The sequence below is a fragment of the Ophidiomyces ophidiicola genome (genome assembly GCF_022830035.1).
Source record: "Ophidiomyces ophidiicola strain CBS 122913 chromosome Unknown scaffold_1, whole genome shotgun sequence".
In the NCBI taxonomy this organism is placed as follows: domain Eukaryota; kingdom Fungi; phylum Ascomycota; class Eurotiomycetes; order Onygenales; family Onygenaceae; genus Ophidiomyces; species Ophidiomyces ophidiicola.
Window position 1 is genome coordinate 1,207,374 of NW_026054641.1, and position 24,758 is coordinate 1,232,131.

The following is a 24,758-nucleotide window of genomic DNA, read 5'->3' on the forward strand; positions in this document are numbered from 1 at the left end:
CGCACACACACACACACATACTATTTTGATATATTCCCACTTCCCACCCCACTCTCCCCTAAAATACGCAGCATTGACAAAGCACTGGTTTTTACAAAATGGAGAAGAGGAGATTGCAAGCGTATATTGTCTACATTTGAGGAGGATTGTCTTTTGGTTTGTTTTTCTTTTCTTTTTTTTTTTTTTTTTTGGGCAGAACACAAGACACAGTTTTCTTTTTTCATGGTAAAGAGGGGGAATTTGCACCAGCAGGAGGGAACCAGAAGAAAAAAAAAAAACAAAAATTGATGCATGATTTTTGACAAAATAATCGCCCACCCAAAGCCTTTGAAAGTTAAGTTATTTTTTGTTTTTGTGTTTGTTTCTATTTTTTGCCTGTCATTTCAGCCTCCTTTTCTTTTCTTTATTCATTTCCCCTGGATTTTTATTTTTTATTTTTTATTTTTTTTTTTTCTTTATGTACTCCGTATACTTGCCGTATTATCTCGTCTCTTTTATCTCTCTGTATTTAGGGCATGGCAGGCGAGGCGTATCTTGTCTCTTCTTCTCGTAAACAAAAAACCGAATTGATTGGCCTCGCGGATCCTCGGCGTAATAATAATACTATTATTGTCGATTCTCAATGATTATCTATGCATCTATTATCCTTTGTTCGCACCTCGATCAACGACAATCGCGGCATATACAGATACGCGGAAACGAGGCCGCAGGGCCACTCCCAACCCCATGTCGATTCGCGTCCTCCGTATCTGTACGTGATGTGCTCCGTACTCCGATTTAGACCACCGGCAGCGGACTAGCTTCGCGTTGGTGTTGCGTGGAGCGGGCGCTTGGAACTGCCGGAACGGCGGGCCATACATTACAATAATGATTTCAAATAGTAAGTTAGGAACTACTCCGTACAGACTAGCTAGCTGGGTTCCCTGTTTATCGGGCGCGCGGGCCGGATCGAAATTGTCAAACGGACCAGGAACTCAAAAGAAAAAAAGAGAGAAGAAGGGGAAAACGCCGGAAAAGCAAAAACGGGATAGGGATGGACGGGCGGGCCCCGTATTCTGGTCAATCCTCATCATTGTGCGATTGGATGGGATGGCGTCATGATTATTATTGGTGAGAGGCCAGGAAAAGCTGCAGCAGCCAGTTGTTTAGCTTGACTAGGAAACTAACTAACCAGATAACGAACTCCAGCCCGGCGCCGGGGCTGCAGCACTTGCTCGGAAAAGAAAGACCAGAGACAATCACACGGCCCAGAACAGCCGCACGGCGACGCGGCGCACGTCGTTCTGCCAGCCCGGGAAGCGCGCGCGCGCCCACACGCTCACCGCGTCGCCCACGCCCATCGCGCGCACCACGCGGCCGTCCAGCGTCGCGCGCCCGCGGCCCTCGGCCAGCTCGACCGTGCGCGCGGCATCGTCGTCGTCTTCTGCGTCCGTGAAGTGCCACTCGATCACGCGCGCGGCCACGGCGCGGTCGGCCACGGCGTTGCTGCACAGGCGCGTGTCGGTGGGCAGGAAGTGCGTGGCGGCGGAGAAGTCGGGCGCGTCGTCGTCGTCGTCGGTGTCAGTGTTGGCCGGGATGCGGTAGGCGTCGAACCACGAGTACGAGCCCTCGTAGCGCGCGGGCACGGGCTCGTCGCGGCCCGTCAGCGGGTTGCGGCGCAGGAACGTCGCGGGGTGGTTGCTGTTGTTGCTGCCGCCCCAGCCCTGGTCGCAGGCGTGGATGGTGAAGCGGATCTTGCGGCACGGGTGCTGCGTGCGGTGCGGCAGCGGGCGCGACGAGGACGGGTGCTGCGAGGAGGGAGGAGTTAGTAGATGGTAGGTAGGTAGGTAGGTAGGTAGACGGGCATCCTGATACGACAGACAGGTATACACACCTCGCACAGCCCGCGCGTGCGCAGCACCTCGGCGTCGCCGTCCTGCGCGATGCAGACGCCCGCGGCCGCCACCGTCTCCGCCGACGCCCAGTACTCCGCGTGGTCCAGGATCACATCGACAATCTCGACCGGCAGCCGCCGCCGCCGCGCCAGCATCTCGCGCGCGCACAGCACGTCGCTGACGCTGGGGAAGTATTCGTCGTGCTTGCCGTCGCTGAGCGCGTTGCCCATCGTCGTGCCGTCGGTGTCTTGCTGCCGGTCCGGCTCCTCCTTGTCCTCGTCGCCGTCGTCGTCGTCGTCGTTGTTGTTGCTGCGCTCGCCAAACACCGCCTGCTGCTCTGCGTCGTCCAGGTCGGGCACGTAGACGCCGAAGTTGCGCGCCCCGCGGATCCGCACGGGGGGCATTCTAAGTGATCTTTCTTTGTGTCTTTCTGTCCTCCTTTCTTCTCTTCGTTCGTCAATGCTCACGCATGGTCCCGTCGCTGTCTGGCGAGTTGAAATGTGCCTGCCTGGGTGGCGGTGACGTCACGCACGCGCGGGCCCTCCACCAGCGCCGCCGATGAAACCGCGGCCGATGCGTGCGCCCGCTCCCCCGCAGGATCCGCCAAGCGCGTGCCCTTGCGCTCCGGCCTTCCCGCCGCGCGGCCGTAGGGTCATGAAGGGATGATAGCCTAAAATTCAACGATCTACCTAGTTATATGATACCTCCCTGCGGCCCCAGGTACGCGCGCATGTTCTCGTACACCAGGAAGGTCACCCAGGTGCTGGGCAGCACGCGCACGAGATTCGGCCCCAGCCCCTTGTAGAACCCAGCCACCCCCTCGCGCCGCCACATCTGCGCCACCGCGTCGCCCAGCCCGCCGTACGTGCCCGCTGCGTCGTACGTCTGCAGCCGCGCCCGCAGCACCTGGTACGGGTAGGTCACGCTGCCCGCGAACAGCTTCGACGCCCCCGACAGCACCACGTAGTCCATGTTGCCCAGGCGCGTCGTCGTCGTGCTGCTGCGTGTCCGGTACTGCTTGAGCTGCTCGTACGCCATGAACTGCAGCGCCCCGTGGCCCACGCCGAACAGCGCCGGCACCATCCCGCGGTAGAACCCGCGCGCGCCCTCTGTCTGGTAGATCTGCCGCACGCCGTGCGTCATCGACGAGTACGCGCCCGCGACGTGCGCGCCCGTCGACAGCATGCGTGTCTTGATCACCCAGATCGGGTTCGTCAGGATGGCCGTGAGAATCCCTGGGCCACAATCCATATATCAGCATAAGTATAAGCCTCAAGCCTGGGAAGAGAGAGAGAGAGAGATCCTCCTTACCCGCCGTCCCCGACGCCACGAAGTAATCCAGCGACGTCAACTCCTCACGCCCACGCACCGTCTGCAGCGCGTCTTTCAATTTGCTATACCACAGGAAATACAGCCCCCAGCTGATCGAGTTGCCCACCACGTTCGGCGTCAGCCCGCGGTAGAACGTCCGCAGCAGCCCACCGCCGCCGCTGCCCTCGTGCTGTGCCATCTCGCGCACGATCCGCAGCGAGTTGCCCATGCGCGACCGCGAGAACCGGTCCACTGGTAGTTTTCGCCGGCGCGCGTTAGCCCTTGCCGGCCCCTCATGAGTTTGCGCTGGATGGATGGATGGATGGGGTGCGGTGTTATGCTTGTTTTTCTGGGCTTACCTTGTAGTCGCGTCTTGATGATGTCCAGCGGGTGCACCACCAGCGTCGAGATGACGCCCGCCGTGAACCCGGCCGCCGTCTCCACGACCCATGGCGACAGCCCGCGTGCGTCGCTCATCAATCGGCGTCCCGTGCCCCCCTCCCGCCTCCGTACTCCTCTCAGGATATGCTTTGTGGAGAGCCCGCGCGTTGGAGGGCAGGTGTGTGCGCGGTCTCGGAGGGTTGGTGTGAGGTTCGTTTGGCGGGTGGTTGAGGGTGTGGTTGTGGTTTGGTGGTCATGGTTTTGCTTTTTTTTTTTTTTCTTGCAGGGCCTTTGGCGGAACGCTAGCGAAGCTTCATGGTGCTTCAACGGGAATGTTATTCTACTGCGAGGTAGGGCAATAATATTTCCAGTTTAAAAGCTTCATTGGCTATACTATGCTGCTCTGCGATCTCCAGGTAGGTACACCGGACTCATAACCCGACCTCCAGCCGGAGCGTCACCTTATGATCTATCATCTACTGCCACGCCCTGCTTCCCATAGTACTTATATGCGACGCGAATACTTCAGTCCGATGCAAATTTGGCCATCATGTTCCCCATAATACTATCCATCTAGTCATACACATCTCTAAACTCCACGCAAATGAAATTTTCAGACCCCAGAAGTAAGGGCCCCTTTCCAAAAAAAAAAAGACTCTGACCATTCACAAGATCGGCTCCTGTTCTCGACATAGGTTTAAATAGGCCCAAACTTGCCCATTGTATATTCGATGGAAGCGGGAAATACGCTGCGTAGGCGTTTGCAAGGTCGTTGAGTCTCGAGTCTATGCGAGAGGCGAGAAGAGCCTGCGCGGACAATCAGTATAGAGCATACATTGTCGGGATGCGTGACTAAATCATACTTGAAAAGCGCCGGTCGCGGTTCGCTGTAGGTGTAGCCTATAAACTATTAGCTGGGCTGTTCTAGAATCGTTCCCGTTGCAAAGAAAGTCAAGACTCACCGAGGTAGATGATCAAGGGGAGATACCCGCTGGTATCGATGTATGAGTCCATCTTGCGTCTTCAAAGGACTATTCTGGGTTAATTTCGAGTACTCACTAGTGGATCGCGACGCGAGAGACGTCGATCACCTTGGTGATGCGTTCCTGAATGCCGATAATTAGCCTGGTGCGCTGCTATGGCGGTGCAGTTGTTGGCGGTAAGCTTACCTTGGTTTCTTCGGAGAATTGAACCATTTTGACAGCCGGGTGGGTAAAGCGGTTCTGAGTTAATTTCGCACAATGATGATTTGCAAGCTGCTCGGGTTCTCTGCCTGGCTGCGAGCAAAGGGGGGGCTGTTCGTTCAAAGTCGGGGCACGAACCTGTCGATGGAGGTTCGCAACTTTTACGGTTTTGCAGTTTTGGGTTTGGACGTTGTTTGGAATGTTTGTTCTGGGCCCAGCAACCTTACGTTCAAACTTCGTTTCCGCCGGCCGACCTGTCTACATACCAAAGCTTCCGCCGGTGCCGCTTCGAGAGCTTTCAGTGTTCGGGTAATTATCGTCACAAACACGCAAGGAACAGGCACTGTCTTCGATTCATCATGTCGGGAGCTAGACACTGGTACGCACGCCCGCACACCCATCTAACCGCGTCCGGACCAGCAGCGCTGACAAGCTTCCAGGGAGCAGGATAAAGAAGCGACGGTATACGTGGGCAACCTCGATGAGCGCGTGACGGACAGCCTGGTCTGGGAGCTGATGCTCCAGGCCGGCCGCATCGTTAACGTCCACCTTCCCAAAGACCGTGTCACCCAGGCGCACCAGGGCTACGGTTTCGTCGAGTTCATCAGCGAGGAGGATGCCGAGTATGCCTCGCGCATTATGAACCAGGTGCGCCTGTATGGCAAGCCGATTCGGGTCAATAAGGCGTCGGCGGATAAACAGAAGACCGTCGAGGTGGGCGCGGAGCTGTTCGTGGGGAATCTGGATCCCATGGTTACGGAGCAGATGTTGTATGATACTTTTAGCAGGTTTGGGTCGCTGGTGTCGATGCCGAAGGTGAGTGTCGGCCTGTTGTTTGGCTCTCTTATAAGATACTAATTGGGTGGGCAGGTCGCTCGCGATGATGCCAATTTATCCAAAGGCTACGGCTTCGTTTCCTTCTCTAACTTCGAAGCCTCCGACGACGCCGTGAACAACATGAACGGCCAGTACCTGATGAACAAAGAAATCTCCGTCCAATACGCCTACAAGAAAGACGGCAAGGGAGAACGACACGGCGACGAAGCAGAACGAATGCTGGCAGCCCAGGCTCGCAAACACAACGTTCAGCCCCAGACCCAAGCCATACCGCCACAGCTGCCCGGCGGCCCTCCACCGCCCCCAATCGCCCCTACGCCCATGATCAACGGCGACCTCAGCCGCCCCATGAGCACTGCGCCGCCAGACTACGGCGCCGGCAGAGGCGCGCCCATGCCCAACGGGCCGTACTCGAATATGCCGCCGCAGCCGCCTCACCGGGCTGTTCCTCCGCCACAACCGCTCGCAGCATCTCTCGCCACGCCTCCCGCCGGCTTGCCTGCCCGCCCGCCGCCGTCGCAGGTTGGCTACGGAGGTCCGCCTCCCGGCTTTGCAGCCCCTCCTCTCCCTCAGAGATATGGCCAGCCTGCGCCACCTCCTGGCTTCGGCGTGCCGCCCGTCGGCGGGCATGGTCCGCCCCCCGGCCAATTACCACCGGGATTTCAGCAGGTCGGCTATGGACGAGGTCGATGAGAGGCGTGGTGCTACAGAGTTAGAGTTAAAATTGAGGCTGTATGCGCGTATCTGATACGGGAAGATGCGGGCTCTCGAGGATACTGTTGGGTACTCCATACCGTCGCTCCCGTCTCCGATGGTCAACTTTAAGTTGGAGTCTAAGGTAGCGAGACGTGGTGGGAAGCTGGGAGATAGAATAAAGGGAGATATTTTCCATTAAGTATGCTCAAAACACATTGCAAGATGTGATATAGAACTAATACAATCAAAGGATATGACGATCAGGAATTCGAAAAGGAGAGACTCAAGGAATTGAATCGCAAGAGTATTACCCTTTAGCCACAAGACGGGTATAGAGGAAAATCCAACAAAAGGGAAGAAGGGAGTGGATGTGTGTGTATCAGTAGCATTTCAAAGACGCCGGTGCTTTGAACCAGTAACATAGAAATTACCCAAACCTCGCGAATGCATACATTCAAGCGCGGCCTATAGAAAGTAAACCGCTCAACCCGCAAGCAAAAAAATCAAGAACAAAGGAGAAGAAGTATCAAAGTATTCCACGTCACGAAAAGGAAACGAATTTCGGGTCTTTCGGCATGCCGTCGGGGCCAATGTTATTCTTCGCAAATCGCTTCTCCATGTAGATCTTTCGCGCCTCGTTGAAGTCCACGCGCTGGCTCCTCATGATCTTGAGCACTTCTCTTTTGCCGCGCTCGTCCAGCCCGCCGCGGTTGTCGCCTTCGACGATATTGGACGCGAGGTTGAAATCGGCGGACGACAGGCCGAGTTCGGCGTCGCCGTGGAAGGTGGTCGGGAGGCGGTGGTAGATGTGCTCGGGCAGAGCGACGAGATGGATCCAGCGGCTGCGGAAAATGATGAGGACTGTGAAGCAGGGGTGAGTGAGTGGCTGTGGGCAGAAGGGGTTCTTTGTGGTGGTGGTTCTTACTTGTGCCGACGATGAGGACGGAGAGGGTGAGCGAGTAGAGGAGGTAGCCCATCGTGGAGAGAAGTTGGGTATTAAGTGGGGAAGATATATCCTGGGAATAATATCTTTGAGATGGATTTTCGGGTTGTTGAAAATAGAGCAATAATGAATGAATCGGTATCGCCGGGAGGGGGGTATGGTATATCACGGATCGAGTTGCAACGAGTTGAATAGGGGACAAACGAGCGAAAAGGAGGGATACAACTTGTTTGAATAAAAGGCCTGAAACCAGCTCAGTTTACGAGCTAGTTCGCAGCCCTGAGATTCGAATCACTTCTTTCGTTCTTCTTGAGAGCAATGCCACAAGCTTGCGACGATCTGATGACGGACAAATGCAGGGCTGCGCCTTGGCGACTGCAGCCCGGCAGAGGGAAAATATATCTCCGATACAAGATAAATTACTAAGCAGGTGATGTAATCTAGGCTTAAAGGGGGCATGTTAGCGAAGCCAATCACAGGGCTCCGCCAGTCGCTGAACGCCAAGACTTCAAAATACACAACAATTAATCGAAAGAAGCAGCGTTGCCGTCTAGGCCAAGGAACAATTTCGAAAGCTCGCCGTCGAACGTCCTCGCTCCCTTTTCAGTCTACCGACACGGATACGCTACAATGGCCGCTGCAAGACCTAATGTTTCCGAGGACCTCGTCTGGGAGGTTGTTCGTACGTGGACCATTTTCTTTCGTGACACTTTTTGCACTTCGAAGACTATGATATGATGGTCGGTTATATGCGATTCTAATGGTATAAATCTGTGCGACAGGCTCCCAGAACGCCTATCTGGTCAACCGCAAGAGTGGTGGTGGTGTCAGATTCTCCCGCGATCCCTTAAATTTGACCAACATCCACAGCCGCAAGGTTCGTCTGCAATGATATATGTAATCTGGGTTAAAATGTGCTGACTGTATTCTGTGCAGAACTCTGGTTTCTCCAATAACAAAGTATGTCAAATTTGTCTCGGTAGACGGGGGAGGCAGGAAGCAATGGGCTCACAGTCTTCAAACTTAGGCTATCGGAATCCAAACTGCGGACAACAACGGTCTTACCATCACCACCAAGAAGGCTGGCAATGCTAACCAGCCGGCCAAGCACCTCGCAAACACCCCCATCTCCGGTACCAGCCACAACCGCAAGTAAGCAAACGGCCCCTCTTCCGAGAATACGAGGCGAAAGATATGAAAATACAGGATCAAAATGGTTAGACTGACCTTGTGTGTTCGTCTTTTCTTCGCTTTAGGGTCTACAAGGGTGTTGCCAACCGCGCCACTCTCGGTGGTTACCGCGCAGACCTCCGCGCAGACGCTGTTGCCCGTGCCAGTGCCCTCAGACGCTCCCAGCGCCCAAAGAAGGATACGCCCGAGCGAAAGCCACGAGGCGTAAAGGCCCGCAAGGCCGCTGAGAAGGAGGAATAAAGATGTGGATGTCTGGAATCAAAATGAAAGAAAATCATATCTATTCTCTAGAGCGCTGGGGATGCAGCCTCTCAAATCTCTCAGCATGGAAGCGTTCCTTGTGAGGTTGGAGGGGGGCAGGCTTATTACATCTGGGATTGATGTTGGACCTAGGCAGCCGGGAGTTTCTTTGATGTTCTGATGTGAATTATTATGTCCCAGTGAAATGGAGAACATGAGATCATTGCTTGATAGATGCATTCTTGAGGACTTTGCTATGTCTGTGATACTCATTTTACGCTGCTCCTAGACACCAATTGCTCTCTAATGACCATCTTTTGAACCCCTGTCTCATTACTTGATTATTCAATTGGGCTGCAAACAGGCGTTGGACGAGCACATATGCTTTGCTGACGACACCCCTAGCAGGATTGGTAACAGCTATGTTTCAGTTCAATCGCGTATCCCTCCTATCACTGCAGGGTATCACAAATTAGAACACAGCTCCATGCTGTACAAAGTGCTCTGTAATACCTCAGCCAGAAGTCTCCCAGTAGCCATGTCGGCGGCAGGCTGTTCCTAAAAGTTCCGGCTAAGCAGCACTTTATCCCCACGCCGGGTGATTTCTACTTCGCAAGAGAAATTCCCGGAAGGCGGCCACAGGCTCAGTTTAACTCAACAGCGGAATATTGTAAGCCAATGCATAGACTTCCGTCATGGTGCTCGGTTTTGCCTCCGAATTGCTTCCCCACCTTGGGCGCCGTCGCCGGGCTTTGTAGCCCCTCTCAGAACATGTGACTGGCACTTCCCGAGCCCGACTTCTTCTCTCAGACCTCACTTCACTTCCCCTCCCTCTTCTCTCCAAGCTGGTTTCTCTTCAATCATTTCATCCATCAGTTCACTGTTATTAACTTTGTGGTGAGTTGCTGGACCAACTACTTTGCACCCCTGCCCTGCTCTTGATAACTAACTACTCTGATTTAAAGCTTCAGATATCCTACATTACCCCGCGTCACCTTCCTCAACACAACAACAATGGTTAAGGCTGGTGAGTACGATAAATGGATGTCATCTTAGGGGAGATCATATTTCTAATGGTACTACAGCTGTTCTCGGTGCTTCTGGTGGCATTGGCCAGGTAAATAATTCATTGTATACAATGATTGCTCCTAAACTGGTAGACTGACAGAACTCGTTCATATAGCCGCTCTCTCTTTTGCTCAAAATCTGCCCTTTGGTTGATGAACTCGCTCTTTTTGATGTTGTCAACACCCCCGGTGTCACGGCTGACTTGTCTCACATCTCCTCCATTGCCGTGAGTGATAATTCCAAATGCGGGGGTAGCTGTTGCTGACGATTGCCTGCAGGCAACCACCGGCTTTCTCAAAGACAATGATGGCTTGAAGAGTGCTCTTACTGGAACTGATGTTGTCATCATTCCTGCTGGAATTCCCCGTATGCCAAGCCTTGCATTTCGAGCACAAGTTCCCGGTGCTAACCCCCATGACAGGCAAGCCTGGCATGACTCGTGACGACCTTTTCAAAATTAATGCAGGCATCGTTAAGGAATTAATCCAGGGCGTTGCCGAACACTGCCCTAAGGCATTTGTCCTCATCATTTCCAACCCTGTCAACTCCACCGTCCCAATTGCTGCTGAAGTGCTCAAGGCTGCTGGCGTTTTCGACGCAAAGAAACTTTTTGGCGTTACCACCCTAGATGTTGTCCGCTCCGAGACGTTCTCTCAAGAATTCACTGGCCAGAAGAACCCTGCCTCAACCGTGATTCCTGTCATCGGAGGACACTCCGGTGACACCATCGTTCCGATGTTCAGCCAAGCCAAGCCTGCCTTTGAAATCCCAGCGGATAAATATGATGCTCTCGTTCACCGTAAGCCTATCGTGTTTGCTCTTTGTTACATGGTTTAACTCAGTTTCCACTAGGCGTTCAATTCGGTGGTGACGAAGTCGTCCAGGCTAAGAATGGCGCCGGATCTGCAACCCTCTCTATGGCGTACGCTGGATACCGGTATGTTATAACCTGGGCATTTGGCGTGTTGTAGTAGTATCGCTGACGGCAGCAGATTCGCCGAACGTGTGATCAAGGCTGCTAAGGGCGAGAAAGGCATTATTGAACCCACATTTGTTTACCTTCCAGGAGTTCAGGGCGGTGACGCTATCGTTAAGCAGACTGGATTGGAATTCTTTTCGACCCCCGTTGAACTTGGAGTAAGTACCCTTATGTTTCTGAGCTCTTCTAGTTAGCTTACATTATGTACAGACTTCCGGTGCCGAAAAAGCTATCGATATCCTCGGCAACGCCTCCGAGAAAGAGAAGCAGCTTCTCGAGGTCTGCCTTAAGGGTCTCAAAGGCAACATCGAGAAGGGTATTGACTTCGTCAAAAATCCTCCTGCTCAAAAGTAAAAACACCTGCCGCCTTGATTGGACATAATGTCTGATTCACCACCACCGTTTGTGCAACCATCGATTTGCATCATTGTCTCTGAGGAATGGACTGTCGTTGTTGCGCCAGTGAGAACATCTTACTAATGATATTTGTTGATCGGCAGGTTGTAAATCAGAGGTAGCACGTTGCAGACGGATGGGGGGGCTCAAGTCGAGTTTCGCGGTAGACCATGCAGGTAGATATACCGCATAACTGAATAAAATTATGATGTTAAACGAGACCTTGTCGCGCTTCCGGAACCATATCTTTATACCGCAAATCTCCGCGTAACGCCCTTGTCATGTAGGACGATTCGAATTCGAAATATTCCCGAGTTTTTGTTTAAGACGCTCTAGCATGCAACAATTTCATGATTTTGGAGGGCTTGTCTTGATTTGAAACGTGGCACCAGGTAAATCCGCCGACTCGGCCTGCACTGTAGCACTGATACCTAAATTTGCCAATAATCCGCGAATGATACCACATGGGAACCATAAGTGCTATTGATGTTAGTAGCTGTTTGTTTATATGGGGCGACCGATATTACCATTTGTGCTTTAGACACAGCTTCGCTTCGAACCGCCATACTCATACGCTGAAAGGGTCGAAATGAGTTATCTGTAAGAACATATACGCCCTGTATTCACCGCCACAATATGTCAGAAAAACAGTCGAATCGAGTGTAGATGGGAACGACCTTGGGTAACGTACTCGGTGGTTTGTTTTCAGGTTATCTATCTGCTTTCTAAAAAGAATTGTCCACATATCTTTGCACAGGAATTTGATTACGTCGAGATTATCAGTGAAGCGTGGACGATCGCGGGAGAAACTGGAGGGAATCAGAGTTAGCTAGAAGGTATGGAGAAGGGTGGAAACGCTTGAGAACAATTGCAAATCCGGCAGTCTGGCATTGCTACAACAGAGGAATGTCGCTACGGGCTCTATAATAGCCACATAATTACTCGTAGACAGCTCAGGTTCCCGGTTTGGTAACCTTCATCCCCACACGCAGAACTTGTTCTTGTAATTGTATATCACCGCTCAAAAAGAAGACCCTCTTCTCACTCACCGCTCCGCTAAACCCTGTCCAACACGGTATCCTAGACTTTCTAGCCTATAGAAGGCAGCTTCTCTCAACTCTTCGTCATCTAATACCTTGACGCCGTTTGTTTCATCGGATGAATTCTTGGAATCGAGTTCCTGAACTAATCGTTCGGCCATGGGCACCAGTTCAATGAGTAGGAGATCAAGACATGAGGAATTTAGAAACCGCGCGTGAGGATCGGAGGCGTTGAATGAGGGGGTCGGTGTCGTGTCGAAGGACATTTCTGCTGCTTAGTCTTGTGAGCAGATACGAAGACGGGGTTGAATGCTTGAATTCGGTATGTTATTATAGAAGAACAATCTGTGAGACAATCTCAGCTTCAGAGGTATCGGGTTCTGTAGAGAGAGCTGTGTAGCGAGACGTTGATGTAATTGTCTCCTCCCGTGATTCCGGTGCCTGCGATTCTAATTAATAAAGCGCCAACCAGTCAACTACTCCGTATTCCGTGGTTGTGTTTGGTGGTGGATTATCAGCTCGGAAGACATGTTAATCCGAAATTCCGGGATGGCAGTTGACAGCGCCCGTCCAGCCTCATCTCAACATCCAGGCAAGTCGGAGCAGTTCTCTGTTGCGTCCGATCCCAGTCCACCATCATCGTTTCATTAACCATGTCATTACATCCTTTTAACCCATAGCCCGCATTGCCCAATCCCATCCAGTGGGATGTGTCCGGCCGTATTTCATAATTGCAGGCCATCATTGATAGTCAATTTGTGAATCACAGACACTTAATCTTCAGACTTACAAGTTGTCTCTCTTGAGAGGGTATTGATTCCAGACGGCCACGTTGGATTGACATATTTCCCTTCGCCCTCTACAGCGACTGTACTCACGTTCATTTCAACCTATTGATCTAGGGCATCCCTGTGAGCGCTGATTTGTCGGCTTACGTTGTTATCTTCAGCCTTCATACCAGCGGCTGGCGAATCGTACAGTTTAAACCCTCTACTCAGCAGACCGAAGCCTTAGATTGAGGTTGTTTGCTCGCCGTTCATTTCGGGTATTACTGGTTAGATGTTTTCACGCTTTAGGCTGGTTCCTGGCCTCTTATCCCCTGCATTTTTAATCGATGTGACCATGCTTAATGATTCTAGAAAGTAATATTTTGACAGTGTACGGAGTATTGATTCTGAATTGCCCTGACCACCCCTTCAGCCTAGATAGAGTTAATGTAGTGCCGACGCCCTAGATCCTCCATAGTTGTGTACATGTAAAAGACGAGCCGATGACCTTTGATTTGTTCATAAACAGAGTAAAATTAGCAAGACATACTAAACCCGAAGACAACTAACCAAAGCAAACCCATATCTGTTTCTTCGTTTTCGCCATCGTCCCCTTTCGCATTTAAGTAAAGTTATGTGCCTGAGTCGTTTCCTTGCAGCGCTTAACTTTAATTAACTAACTACGAGCGAGTATCAACAACTCTAATCCCAATCGTTATTATAATCTAGATACTCTCTGCTCGCTTTGTGATGACAACCGCCTGGAAAGACGCATTGGATAATGCAGTTAAAAGTGATATTTGGCTTGCGGGAATTGGCTGTTTTGCTCACGTTATCCGCATTGGTGATACTGGATATGTCGTGAAGGAGTCCTTGGAGCACCCCGTAGTACCCGATCTTTTACCTGTGGAAAAACAGATATATGAGCGTCTTGGCCATCACCAAGTTATTCTCCAATACTATGGGGAGTATCAGTCCAGCACCGATCAATCAAACGGGGTTCCCAGCGGGCTTGTTTTTCAATATTTGCCTGGGGGAACGCTAGCAGAGAAACTTGCTCTTTCTGAATATCCTGAACAGAGACCTCTGTTAGTGACCCTTCAGTATACGTCTCTATGCTCTGTATATTTTGTTCTAACTGTGAGCTCTACTCTAGCTGGCCTATGCAAGCCACTAAAGCCATAATATATCCACTCCAAAAATGTGATCCATTGCGATATTGGTTGTCATAACTTTCTTATCAGAGATGATGGTTCGATAGTTTTGGCTGATTTTGGCGGCTCAATGATAGACGGTACTCTGCCAAAGGTTTGCTATGCCACTCGGTATCAGCTCCCATTATCTCCAGAGAGAGTGTTTGAGGATAACCTAGTATTAACGATCAAAGATGAAATATTTACTCTTGGGACTTTGATATATGAGATGACTGTCGGACATCGACTGTATCCCGACCAACAGAGTGTGGATGTCCAGCGACTTCTACGCGCGAGGGAATTCCCGGCTTTAGATGAATTGCCCATAAATATTCAGACAGTAGTCAGCAAGTGCTGGGCAGAAAGGTATGAGAGTGTCGATGAAGTTTTACATGATTTGGAGTCATCTCCAGCTCTCACTGCGGGCCTATAAAAGCATTTTTGTCTTATTTAGCTAGCTGTTTTATGGGTAGAGCCATTGATAATTCCCTCCCGTTTGTATCAAGTGGAAATGAAAAAGTATGGAAGTTCAGACATAACTAAGAAGAAAGATATAATAGCTACTTCTGTACAGAGTAGTTGGCCTTTTCTCTAATATCCAAAAAAAACCTAATCGCGCCACGGAGGGTTCAAAAATAGCAGTAATCTGATCCCGAAAGTCCTTGCTTTATCTGCCTACAGGGTGCATTAGTATTTACCCTTAAATCCAATAGCTTTTCCTTATGTATAAAATCGTAATAGGAACACATATCAGCTACTAGGAAGAAGACAGCAGTGAACGGAGTTAGCGCAGGTAAATACCTACAATGCACGACAAAATCGATCGAAACATAAAAAATTAGATTGTACAGTGACTGAAACCGGGGCCATCCTCTTTCAATAGAGAATTGTATGCATTGAATGGCTGGGAAAAAGCAGATCCCACACGAAAAATAATCTACGTCCGCCTGAATCTGTTGCAACCCGCAAAATGATACCCACCTTAGACTCCTCACATGGAGATATGCACCTAAAGAAAAAAATGCTGCCAACAGTCCGGCTAAACTAGATATTTAATAAAAATCCCTCTCATGTATGTTTAAAATGAAAATTAGTAATTGCTGTTAGAATTTGAAAGCGAACTTCTGTAATTAGCGTCTACACGGTAATCGTAGCTTTGCCTTCGGAACCCGTTCAAAGATGCGCTGTTAGGAAGCGTTGGTCGCTTCGCTGGCCGTGGAGGTTCTTCGTCGTCGCTACCCGTTAAGTCAATGACCTGGCTTGCCGACCGTTTATTGGTTGAAACCCGAGCTGGTGAGACTAAGGATGCTTCACGCGAAGAAGGGGTCGGGGTGATTGATGGCGGAAGCGGTATTTGGAAGGCCGAGGGCTCTTGTTTTAGTGATAAAAGGCGCGAGTCTTGGATTTCTATCAAATCATCGTCATCGTTAAGTGCAGGTGTGTGTGCTTGGGTTTCAGTTGTTGGGTCTCGGTCGCCGGGTTTGGACCACTCCCCGTTTGGCTCGATCGTCACTTGGTCGGTATCCGTGGACGTTGATTTAAGTATATCGTCAAAATATCTTTATTAATTAGCTTGAAGGCATGGGACATGTATATATAGGTACCATACTGATCGATTTGAAGGCCTTCAAACGAAGTCACTTTATTACAGACGGGGCAGGTCCATGTAGGCGCCTGTTCTTGCAGCTGAAGGAATGACACGGCATCGAAGCATTGACTGTGAGAACACAAAACCGTGCGACAGGGAATTGCAATGCGAAGCGTTGATAATGGGCACTTGAGGGACATAATACTTGATGTAGCCACAATATCTGTATCTTCGGCCTTGCTTTTCACTTTGAAATATCAGAATTTTGAAACATTTAAATTTCGGACTGTCGGTCTTACTTTCTCTAATGACTTGCTCCGTTGTTATCAATGGCTTGCTTTTCAACTTTTCGACAAGTTCTTCAACAGAATGTTTCTTGACAAGGTTAACAATAACGAAGAATTTCTTATCATCATGTTAGTATCGGTATTTGGATCAAAGTTCCAGGTTGCTTGCCTTTTGAGTTAGAGCATAGGTTATAGATACGTGATTAACATAGCCGGCCTTTTTGCGAACAAAATTCGTAATGTCCGCTGGCCTCGTAGTGCCAGGCTTATTTTTCAGCCCTCTAAGGTTGGTTTTAACCTCATCAAGGTTGACCTTTAATTCCACTTGGTGGGGAAATGAGATGTCGGACTTTGAATATTGATTTAATCCGGTATCAGCAGTGCAATATACCATAACACGTAAGTCTGATTCAGTCTGGAACCTCGCAGCCACAGACTCAGTAAGATGGAATTTGAGCTCTACCACATCCCTTGCGGTCTCACGAACTGTTCAATGGTTAGCGGGGCATGGAGAAAATGGAGATGTGTAGAAAATCTCACTTTTGCATTCTGCCACGGAGGTTAAGGGTTCGAGGATAGTATAAAAGGGGCTCTCCTTAAAAATTGGAGAAACTGGGATATTCATGTCAGATCGAATTTGATATTTTTGGAAGGGGGGTAACGTGTAAATACCAGTCGAAGTTGAATATGGGGGTGTTATTGTTGTAGAAAATGCTGGCCTGGGAGTTGGTAAAGGCTGGGTCGGTGCATGCGAAGGCATTGGATGAGACGAGGGAGATTGATCGGGCGTAGTTGACAGTGAATTCTTCGCTGTGAAATAAATGCTTGCCTTTAGCCGTTCAAATTCCGCGGGGATATGCGCCACTGATTGTATATCTGTTTTTAGAGGGGACAGATAAGGATTAGCAGATATTAAGCAGCATTAAAAATAGCTAATGAAAGAGCTTACGATTCAATATCCTTAATTGCAGTACATGCTTTACCCCTGACACAGGCAGGTGTTCATTGCGCAGAATCACTTTGAGCTGCGCATTGAGGAGAGACTTAACCAGGGCAGTGACATGCTGCATATATGGCTGAGGAGGTGTTGGCATATTGAAGAGAATTATCTGCTGGAATTCAGCAGGTTTAGTGTGAAACCGGGAATGGTGTTGAAGAAAAGAAGATGGTGCTCTAACTAATGAGAATCAGATAGCTTTTGGCGGTGGAAGTTGGAGATGAGTGCAGACGAAAGCATTGTGGAGAGAAAAAGGTGACTCTAAGGCCTTCCTGCTGCTAGATTAGCTCCTGAAAAAGTGGTGCACACTCAAGGTGGTTTTTCATTGCCGGAAACTTCTTTCTATGAACATTGAGTGATATCGTGAACGATAGGATGATGACATAAGGAAGGCACCAAAGTATGGATCGGATTATATAATCATCATGCTAGGCATCAATCGGTTGGCTACACCGGATCGGGTTAGCATATTGTTTGTGGGAAAGGTATGGACGCTCTCATTGTCTCTCAGGTCTACTCCGTAGCTGCCTAAGTAGAACTACAGCGAGAAATTGTAACAAGGAGATCCAAGCTAAAACAACAATAAAATTCTGTACTCTGTAGTTCTTACCGCATACCTAGTATTTTAGGGCTACGAAAAAAAAATAAAAAAACCCGACACCGGCAGGATTTGAACCTGCGCCTCCGAAGAGATTGGATGACAATCGATGATTCGAGTCCAACGCGTTAACCACTCCGCCACAGTGTCTGTATTAGTGCCCAGGGTACCTTGGCTTATTAACCAGCCTCAAAAATAGCCTGATTGATTTTTTTTCCTATCTCGGAGGTATTATTATTACTTCTCCGTACGCACCTCCAAATACCCAGCGACCTCTGTTCGTTGCCCCCGCTCCCCGCCGTCCACCATTGCATAGCCCCCTCGCCCGGGAAAAATGGCGAAAGGTGCTCGATCTAGTGTCAAGAAGCGCAACAAGGCCAAGTTGCGGGCCACAGTGTTTGGCCCCGTTGTTGATCGAAGAACAGAAAGACTCTCGGCAAAGCTTCAGGATTTGGCGTCGGCAAAACTGGTGAAAGATGCCGATATGGTGGATGCAGAAATCAATCTGATAGGTATTTACGTCCGTTTCATACTGCCTTGTGGATGTCTCTAACGACTGTGTTGTAGACGCATCCGAGCCTTCAGCTGGTAAAGCAACCACTACAAAGGATGGTCAGTTTTTCCCTTCGTCAACTTGCCTTAAACGTAAACTTATCATGGCCTTAACTAATCCACCGGCCTGCAGACATGGACATTGACCAGTCGCCCGACTCTTCCAAACCGAAATCTAGCGATGAATCAGGCCGTACGGGTCGGATTCAAAAGAGACCACGAAGGAAAACCCGGCCTTCCATTACTTTTAAACCACACCCTAGGAAGGTGAAGAAAACACCCAAGAGGAAATAGGAGTGGCTTAAAGGGCGGGTGCTGTTTCGATTTCGATCATAGTGAACTTGCAGTCAATGGCGTCTGGGGTTAAGGAGGGCTCGCAAAAGCATGATTCTTTTTTTTTTTTTGCCTACGGTTTTAGATACAGTACTACAATTTCCAAATCCATTTTCCCAACCAATTCTCACATATTATTTCTCGAATCATTGTGGCAGAATATTTTCAAACACTTTTACTCGTCTCTCATTGGCCTGGAGCTCTGGGCGGTCAGGCAGCTAGTTATTTAGTGGTAGAAAGGGGCGTCGCCCGCAAGGTAACAAAACCACTCACTATCAACAGCCAACGATCAAGCTGCAGCGGACATCATGTGTGGAATACGGTGACATACCGAGGGCCGTGTAGTCGCATCCTCTTTGCAATTTCCGTTGCCATTTTGCGAGACCCTTTCTTATGACAGGACAGGATGCCGTTGAACCCAAAGGTTATTGCGACCCTGGTGTCGGTCGCTCTTTTCCCTCTTTCTTTGATTCTGTTTGCCAGTGGCTTTTTCCCCCATAAGCCCTTTCTCCCAGGACTTGCCACGTTCAATGGAGATGGTGAACGTCCTCCGGCGGCGTTCGACAAGGTTATATTCATGGTTGTTGACGCCTTACGCAGGTATATCATAAAGCACCATATTGCTGTACACTACATCTCATTTTTACCCTTACAGTGATTTTGTCTATTCCAATTATTCGGGCTTTGAATTTACTCAAGAGTTAGTAGTTTAATCCATTCCGACAGCCATATGAAGGGTGTCTGATGTTAAACAGATTGATAAGAAATGGCAATGCTCTGCCATTTACTGCACATGCCAGCTCCCCAACAATCACAATGCCACGTGTAAAGGCCATAACTACAGGATCTGTCCCTTCTTTTTTGGATGTAATTCTAAATTTCGCAGAGTCTGATACTTCATCGACTCTTGCAAATCAAGATACATGGCTAGCACAAATCAGGACCCGGCCTGGTGGGCGACTTGTGATGTACGGAGATGATACCTGGCTCAAACTATTCCCAGGTATGTTCCATCGACACGATGGAACATCCAGCTTTTTTGTTTCAGTTTGTATAACCAAATGCTACCATTTGTAAGTACAGTAGGCTAAATTTTACTAGGATTTTGTCGAGGTGGACAATAATGTTACCCGTCATATCCCCGAAGAGTTACAAAACGATGATTGGTCCGCAATGATCATGCATTACTTGGGTCTTGATCATATCGGCCATAAGGCAGGGCCGTATAGGTGTGTTGTTAGACGAACAGTACCAAATCGTATGACGGCTAATCTGATGGATTACTAGTCCATATATGGTTCCTAAGCAGCGAGAAATGGACTCTATTGTGAAGGAAATCTATACTGCAATGGAAGAGAAAGCTCATCTTTCTTCTACGGTCCTAGTTCTGTGTGGCGACCACGGGATGACTGACGCAGGAAATCATGGCGGAGCATCCCCAGGGGAAACATCGCCCGCACTGACATTCATATCACCAAAGTTTCGGCACTTCCACAAAGGAAATGATTGCCCAACTATACCATCTGAAGATCTCAATTACTATCATTTGGTGGAACAATCCGATATTGCGCCGACCTTGGCGGGTCTGCTTGGTTTTCCCGTCTCCTTGAACAATCTTGGTGTTTTTATACCAGAATTTCTTTCCTTGTGGCCCCAAGGTAGGCCAGAATACAGTAATTGGCCCTAAAGTTTCAGCTAATTTTTTACCTAGATACACGAAGACTGAACCTGCTGTATAGCAACGCCGAACAGATTTTAAACGTCGTGAAGGAAACGTTTCCCAAATTTAATACACGTTCTGACCTCTACTGCGATACTAGAAATTCATCAGCTGATTTGACTAGCCTGGAATGTCGATGGCAGAAGGCATCTCAGCTAGTACAACAGAGCAAAAGTGATAGGAGCTTCCTTGCTGAAGCTGAGTTGTCTCTCATAGAATTCTCCCGCGCAGCGCAAACTATCATGAGCAATGCTGCTAGTAATTACATTTTAGCAAGACTATACTATGGAACTGTGATAGCCGCAGCTGCTGTATTTTTATGCATTATCTTGTGTTGTGATCCTTTGCTGCTGAACCGAGCATCGGGGGCAATACAGTATTTCATACTAGCCATTGCTGGCTACTTTGCTCTCATGTTTGCGAGCAGCTATGTGGAAGAGGAACAACAATTCTGGTACTGGATTTTGACTGGATGGACTGGTTATCTTTATATCAAGACGTATGTTCACTCCTATTTCTTGCTATTGGTTTGTGCTAATATACTTGTAGCTGTAGGAAGGCTGAGGGCCGATTCGAATTCAAGAGTGCTTTAATATTTGGTGCATTGTCCCGAATAGTCAGGCGTTGGAACCAGACAGGCCAGAAATTTACAACAGAACCCGATATCGCCAAAACATTTTTCACTGAGTATCCGAATATTTTATGGATATTAGCTCTTCTTACATATACCGATATCTACCAACGATTGAGGGTCCCGGGATCGCGAGAGAGACTTAACATCTCGACGGCCCTTTATCTTCCGTTGACAAGCTTTGCGTTCATATTTAAGGCCGCTTTTACCTCAGCAGATGCCCCGGAGTTGATTCGCTATACACCTGTTCTTGACTCTATAGTGAAAAGTGTGCGGGGCTTCACTCTTCTCTTGCAAGCTCGAGTAATATTTCTTGGACTAACTGTCGCCTTGATATATAATGTGTATCAAAAGAGGAAAGCAGCGAAAAAAGCAAATTCTGGGAAGCAAACAGGTGGGTTTATGGTCAATTATCATCTACAGCAATGCTAATATACATACATTAGATTATGCATCCGCTTTTCATTCAATTCTAAGCCTCTTTCTTCTAACCCAGTCACGGGCAACCAACATTCCTCTATTCGGAATTTTCCAACTGCAATATGACTTTCTCTCATCTATGGATCTATCCAGTGTCGAAATTTCCATAACTTCATTAATCCTTCAATACACCTCGTTTTTCGCTTTTGGTGGCTCTAACGCCATCTCATCTGTGGATTTATCGAATGCATACAATGGAGTAAGCAGCTACAATGTCGTACTAGTTGGAATTTTGACATTTGTTGGCAATTGGGCCGGGTCCATTTGGTGGGTATCAGCCACATATTGTATGATTCGAGAAAAGGGACAGAAGAAAAAGCAGAAACAACAAGATGTTCATATACAGCTATGGACGCTTTTTACAGCCACGAGCCTGTTGGCTGTCATGGTGGCATGTACAATCCTCCGGGCACACTTGTTTATATGGACTGTCTTTTCGCCAAAGTTTCTTTACAGCGCCGCGTGGGCACTGGGGCAGCATGTTGGTGTAAATATCTTGTTGGGAGACGGACTCATGAGGTGGCTATATAATTAATTGTTTTTTTGTATGATATATGTTCTGCGTTTCACCCTCGTCTTACAGAGATGGTGATTTTATTTACTCTTTGGAGCTTTTTTATTCGTTCGTATATAGAAAATAGACCCAAAAGAATAGGAGTAACATACATGAATACGCAGGGGCTATATAGTACAAGCTTAGCCGAAGGCCCCGAAGATATCATCGATCGCATCGCCCTTTTTCCTTTTCTTCTTCTTTTTTCGCTTGTCTTTGGATTTTGTGTGTGCGTCGGCCTGTAGTGGGCTTCTGTCTCGAGCAGCCTGGCCATTGGCATTGGCATCGCTGCTATCTACAAACTTTCTCTTTCCCTGGCATCGGTTGGCATCTATCTCTGCCGCTGGTGCAGTACTTGACTCCGGGATAGCTTGATGCTCCTTTCTTACTATCCTAGATGGCAATACTTCCACCCCGGGGGATCGACGGACGACCTCTCCCAAATCCTCGTGAGGATGGTTTTTGGACTGTAACTTAGGGGATGACGTGGCAGTGTTATCAAGACTGACATCCATATAAATGCCTGCCTGTTTTACGTCCGAGATATCAATAGAATCATCCTTTAGATTCGGCATTTTAAGGAGGCTAGAAAGCTCAGCCAGTAAAGCAATTAGTACGGTACCCAGGGCCGAAAATTGTCTATCAGCGACTATGTTTGAAAATGATCTACATAGCAGATGAATGTCAGTTTATTGCAGAAATGTAACCTGGGCTAGTTGCAGAGTTAGGCAGAGAAAAATGATACGCACCCATAGCATCTCGGCACAATATTACGAGCGAGATGCGCCGCAATGGATTGTATACTTTCAGACTCGTCGTCCTCAAACATCAAATCAAAATGCACTCGAGTCCGAGTAGTTTCGATCTCAACAGCCAGTTTATTTGTCCATCGTTTCAAAATCCCTAGCCACTTAAACCACTTTATATTCCGGTGCTGGTTTTTGTTGTGGTGGTAGATAAGGTGAAGCTTATCGCGTATGTAGAAAAAAGACTCTGCGGGTGGGATCGCTGTTTGCGAGCAGCGCTTCGGCATAGCAATCCATGTAGAATGCGTAGTAGCTAGCATCAGAATCGAGAGCCGGGAGCTTGGATGCGGCCGAGCTCAACGGGCCGGATGAACTGGTTCAATCTCCGGAGGTGACGTTAAGCCGCTGCAGGGCTTGGCGCCGCTAAGCTTTTGTCAATGGTGACGCTGGATATTCGAGCACGAGAAGCCAACGTTGATCCGCGATGGTGATTTCAATATTCTCGACTAGCTGAACTCCGGCCATTGCTACATATACTACTCCGTCCCCTCTCCCATTATTCTGCTAGTCGTATTCATCTTGTCTACTAACCCATCTCCAGAACCAGCAGGTTATTCTTCGTTTAACCTAGATAATGTCATCCGTTTAAGCTTTGAATACCCGGTGTTTTTTTGATCTAGTAATTGTCTTTGTATAAAAATACAAAATGCGTGTCCTCCTCCTCGGTGCAACCGGAAATCTAGGCCTTCGCCTGATCCCAGCTCTTCTCGTCCATGGCCATCAGGTTGTGGCCTACGTGCGTTCTCCGCAAAAGCTCCAAACTCTGGCACCAGAATCCGTGCTTGTGCATGTGAAGATTTTCCACGGCGATGCTACAGACGTCGAAAGGCTGAAGACTGCTATCCGTGAGCACAATTGCACCGCGGTTGTTGATACCGCGGGTAATCAGGTGTGGCCATGGAAGGAGCATCAGCTCCGGAAAATTGCCAGAGCTGTATCTCAAGCTGCCATAGAAATTGGAGAGGAGCGTGGGATTCCCATACGAGCCCATTTTCTCTGTGGGTTTGGCGAGTTGAACTATCCTTCGCTGGGTAATGCTTCCACTGCTGGATCCAGATCTCTATTAATGAGGGGTGAACCGGCATATACCCTTGGCAGCTAGTGAGCATTTCTTTTCTTCATAAATCGTCTACAGAATCACAATCAAAAACCCTGGAGTGCATTGGATAGTAGGAAATTTCATTGACTTCAGCAGACTCTAACTAAACTGGAGGAATTATATGAGTATTCGACTAGCATCTTAATTCCTTAAAATCTAAGCACCTTGAAGAGATCGATAAATGGGATTTTTTTGAGAATTCTAAGCCGAGTCCAATGCCAGCCTTGCTTTCTGTCCCTATTACTTACGCATCACTCTATGATAGACGCCTTCTGCTAACCCCTAGATAGTCTTCCTAATATAGCTTTCGAGCAACATCATGAAACAAGAACGCTCATTAGCGCCATATCCCTTTCGAAACTCCACTGGACCCTCGTTTGCATCGCCGTCATGCTCCCACTACGCAATGGAATCGAGCTACTGTCCCAGCCGGAGACTCATAACTTGCTAACAGGAGAAGGTGTCCCACCGGCATGGCCGCGCTTATGGGTTGGCCGAATCCCTTGGATTGGATCCTCTCTTGAAATTATCTTTAACACGATTGGCTATACGACTAAATTGGAACATATTGCGGATTTCATAGCGGAAGATTTGGAAAATGGCAACGAGCACTGGGTAGGGAAGTTGGTGGGCTTTAAAGAGAGAGAAAAATCTCAGTAGGTTTAAATCTTTGTTGAAGACGTTGGTCTAGAACTTTTATACTCATATAACACACATAGATATAGAAATTACAAAAGACTCAATACTTCTAGCTAATATTCCCATAGTTACCAAATATCACTTGATACGAGTGCTGTTGACCTCTTTCAAACTAGGCATTCTATTACTTACTTATAATACGTACATCATGGCTTCAAGTATCGTTTCTAGTATATCTGTCTATGACTTTTTACAGACTATCAAAGTCGCTTTACAGTCCCTGTAGGCGACAAGATTAAAAGAATATATATGGAACTGTATTTCCATTCGAGATTTGAGAATCGAGGCTTTCACATAGCTAAGTATGTACAGTAC

At 48.6% G+C, this 24,758-nt stretch overlaps 14 protein-coding genes and 1 non-coding gene across 15 annotated transcripts; 7 read left to right on the forward strand and 8 right to left on the reverse strand.

Moving 5' to 3' along the window:
- Positions 1 to 1,238: 1,238 nt before the first annotated feature.
- Positions 1,239 to 2,278, reverse strand: LOZ57_000415 (uncharacterized protein; the record flags this gene model as incomplete). The annotated part of the gene is made up of 2 exons (XM_049249518.1): positions 1,239 to 1,787; positions 1,874 to 2,278. The coding sequence occupies 2 exons, from the start codon at positions 2,276 to 2,278 to the stop codon at positions 1,239 to 1,241; spliced, it is 954 nt and encodes a 317-aa protein (XP_049111712.1).
- Positions 2,279 to 2,567: 289 nt separating this feature from the next.
- On the reverse strand, positions 2,568 to 3,414 carry FLX1 (mitochondrial FAD carrier protein flx1; the record flags this gene model as incomplete). Its single annotated transcript, XM_049249519.1, has 2 exons — positions 2,568 to 3,109; positions 3,186 to 3,414. 2 exons carry the CDS (start codon positions 3,412 to 3,414, stop codon positions 2,568 to 2,570), a joined length of 771 nt encoding a protein of 256 aa, XP_049111713.1.
- A 725-nt stretch (positions 3,415 to 4,139) lies between these two features.
- LOZ57_000417 (uncharacterized protein) lies at positions 4,140 to 4,762 on the reverse strand (the record flags this gene model as incomplete). Its single annotated transcript, XM_049249520.1, has 5 exons — positions 4,140 to 4,373; positions 4,430 to 4,466; positions 4,525 to 4,557; positions 4,626 to 4,672; positions 4,736 to 4,762. 5 exons carry the CDS (start codon positions 4,760 to 4,762, stop codon positions 4,140 to 4,142), a joined length of 378 nt encoding a protein of 125 aa, XP_049111714.1.
- Positions 4,763 to 5,109: 347 nt separating this feature from the next.
- sap49 (Spliceosome-associated protein 49) lies at positions 5,110 to 6,280 on the forward strand (the record flags this gene model as incomplete). Its single annotated transcript, XM_049249521.1, has 3 exons — positions 5,110 to 5,129; positions 5,191 to 5,566; positions 5,621 to 6,280. 3 exons carry the CDS (start codon positions 5,110 to 5,112, stop codon positions 6,278 to 6,280), a joined length of 1,056 nt encoding a protein of 351 aa, XP_049111715.1.
- Positions 6,281 to 6,824: 544 nt separating this feature from the next.
- Positions 6,825 to 7,260, reverse strand: LOZ57_000419 (uncharacterized protein; the record flags this gene model as incomplete). Its single annotated transcript, XM_049249522.1, has 2 exons — positions 6,825 to 7,144; positions 7,209 to 7,260. The coding sequence occupies 2 exons, from the start codon at positions 7,258 to 7,260 to the stop codon at positions 6,825 to 6,827; spliced, it is 372 nt and encodes a 123-aa protein (XP_049111716.1).
- Positions 7,261 to 7,856: 596 nt separating this feature from the next.
- LOZ57_000420 (uncharacterized protein) lies at positions 7,857 to 8,657 on the forward strand (the record flags this gene model as incomplete). The annotated part of the gene is made up of 5 exons (XM_049249523.1): positions 7,857 to 7,908; positions 8,009 to 8,103; positions 8,163 to 8,186; positions 8,254 to 8,378; positions 8,483 to 8,657. The coding sequence occupies 5 exons, from the start codon at positions 7,857 to 7,859 to the stop codon at positions 8,655 to 8,657; spliced, it is 471 nt and encodes a 156-aa protein (XP_049111717.1).
- A 1,014-nt stretch (positions 8,658 to 9,671) lies between these two features.
- LOZ57_000421 (uncharacterized protein) lies at positions 9,672 to 11,058 on the forward strand (the record flags this gene model as incomplete). Its single annotated transcript, XM_049249524.1, has 8 exons — positions 9,672 to 9,684; positions 9,743 to 9,774; positions 9,841 to 9,951; positions 10,004 to 10,091; positions 10,147 to 10,524; positions 10,578 to 10,662; positions 10,718 to 10,862; positions 10,915 to 11,058. 8 exons carry the CDS (start codon positions 9,672 to 9,674, stop codon positions 11,056 to 11,058), a joined length of 996 nt encoding a protein of 331 aa, XP_049111718.1.
- A 390-nt stretch (positions 11,059 to 11,448) lies between these two features.
- Positions 11,449 to 12,406, reverse strand: LOZ57_000422 (uncharacterized protein; the record flags this gene model as incomplete). Its single annotated transcript, XM_049249525.1, has 4 exons — positions 11,449 to 11,580; positions 11,628 to 11,717; positions 11,792 to 11,909; positions 12,150 to 12,406. 4 exons carry the CDS (start codon positions 12,404 to 12,406, stop codon positions 11,449 to 11,451), a joined length of 597 nt encoding a protein of 198 aa, XP_049111719.1.
- A 1,251-nt stretch (positions 12,407 to 13,657) lies between these two features.
- LOZ57_000423 (uncharacterized protein) lies at positions 13,658 to 14,533 on the forward strand (the record flags this gene model as incomplete). Its single annotated transcript, XM_049249526.1, has 2 exons — positions 13,658 to 13,995; positions 14,152 to 14,533. 2 exons carry the CDS (start codon positions 13,658 to 13,660, stop codon positions 14,531 to 14,533), a joined length of 720 nt encoding a protein of 239 aa, XP_049111720.1.
- A 657-nt stretch (positions 14,534 to 15,190) lies between these two features.
- Positions 15,191 to 17,069, reverse strand: pli1 (E3 SUMO-protein ligase pli1; the record flags this gene model as incomplete). Its single annotated transcript, XM_049249527.1, has 6 exons — positions 15,191 to 15,659; positions 15,710 to 15,935; positions 15,988 to 16,093; positions 16,175 to 16,461; positions 16,516 to 16,851; positions 16,925 to 17,069. The coding sequence occupies 6 exons, from the start codon at positions 17,067 to 17,069 to the stop codon at positions 15,191 to 15,193; spliced, it is 1,569 nt and encodes a 522-aa protein (XP_049111721.1).
- A 558-nt stretch (positions 17,070 to 17,627) lies between these two features.
- On the reverse strand, positions 17,628 to 17,720 carry LOZ57_000425. Its single transcript has one exon. It is a non-coding gene; the product is annotated as a tRNA-Ser (tRNA).
- A 184-nt stretch (positions 17,721 to 17,904) lies between these two features.
- LOZ57_000426 (uncharacterized protein) lies at positions 17,905 to 18,416 on the forward strand (the record flags this gene model as incomplete). The annotated part of the gene is made up of 3 exons (XM_049249528.1): positions 17,905 to 18,082; positions 18,138 to 18,182; positions 18,256 to 18,416. The coding sequence occupies 3 exons, from the start codon at positions 17,905 to 17,907 to the stop codon at positions 18,414 to 18,416; spliced, it is 384 nt and encodes a 127-aa protein (XP_049111722.1).
- Positions 18,417 to 18,861: 445 nt separating this feature from the next.
- LAS21 (major facilitator super transporter protein) lies at positions 18,862 to 21,238 on the forward strand (the record flags this gene model as incomplete). Its single annotated transcript, XM_049249529.1, has 7 exons — positions 18,862 to 19,055; positions 19,111 to 19,155; positions 19,211 to 19,502; positions 19,557 to 19,684; positions 19,743 to 20,113; positions 20,167 to 20,674; positions 20,731 to 21,238. 7 exons carry the CDS (start codon positions 18,862 to 18,864, stop codon positions 21,236 to 21,238), a joined length of 2,046 nt encoding a protein of 681 aa, XP_049111723.1.
- A 744-nt stretch (positions 21,239 to 21,982) lies between these two features.
- Positions 21,983 to 22,872, reverse strand: RMP1 (RNase MRP subunit; the record flags this gene model as incomplete). The annotated part of the gene is made up of 2 exons (XM_049249530.1): positions 21,983 to 22,505; positions 22,589 to 22,872. 2 exons carry the CDS (start codon positions 22,870 to 22,872, stop codon positions 21,983 to 21,985), a joined length of 807 nt encoding a protein of 268 aa, XP_049111724.1.
- A 419-nt stretch (positions 22,873 to 23,291) lies between these two features.
- Positions 23,292 to 24,404, forward strand: LOZ57_000429 (uncharacterized protein; the record flags this gene model as incomplete). Its single annotated transcript, XM_049249531.1, has 2 exons — positions 23,292 to 23,746; positions 24,035 to 24,404. The coding sequence occupies 2 exons, from the start codon at positions 23,292 to 23,294 to the stop codon at positions 24,402 to 24,404; spliced, it is 825 nt and encodes a 274-aa protein (XP_049111725.1).
- Between the last annotated feature and the right edge of the window lie 354 nt (positions 24,405 to 24,758).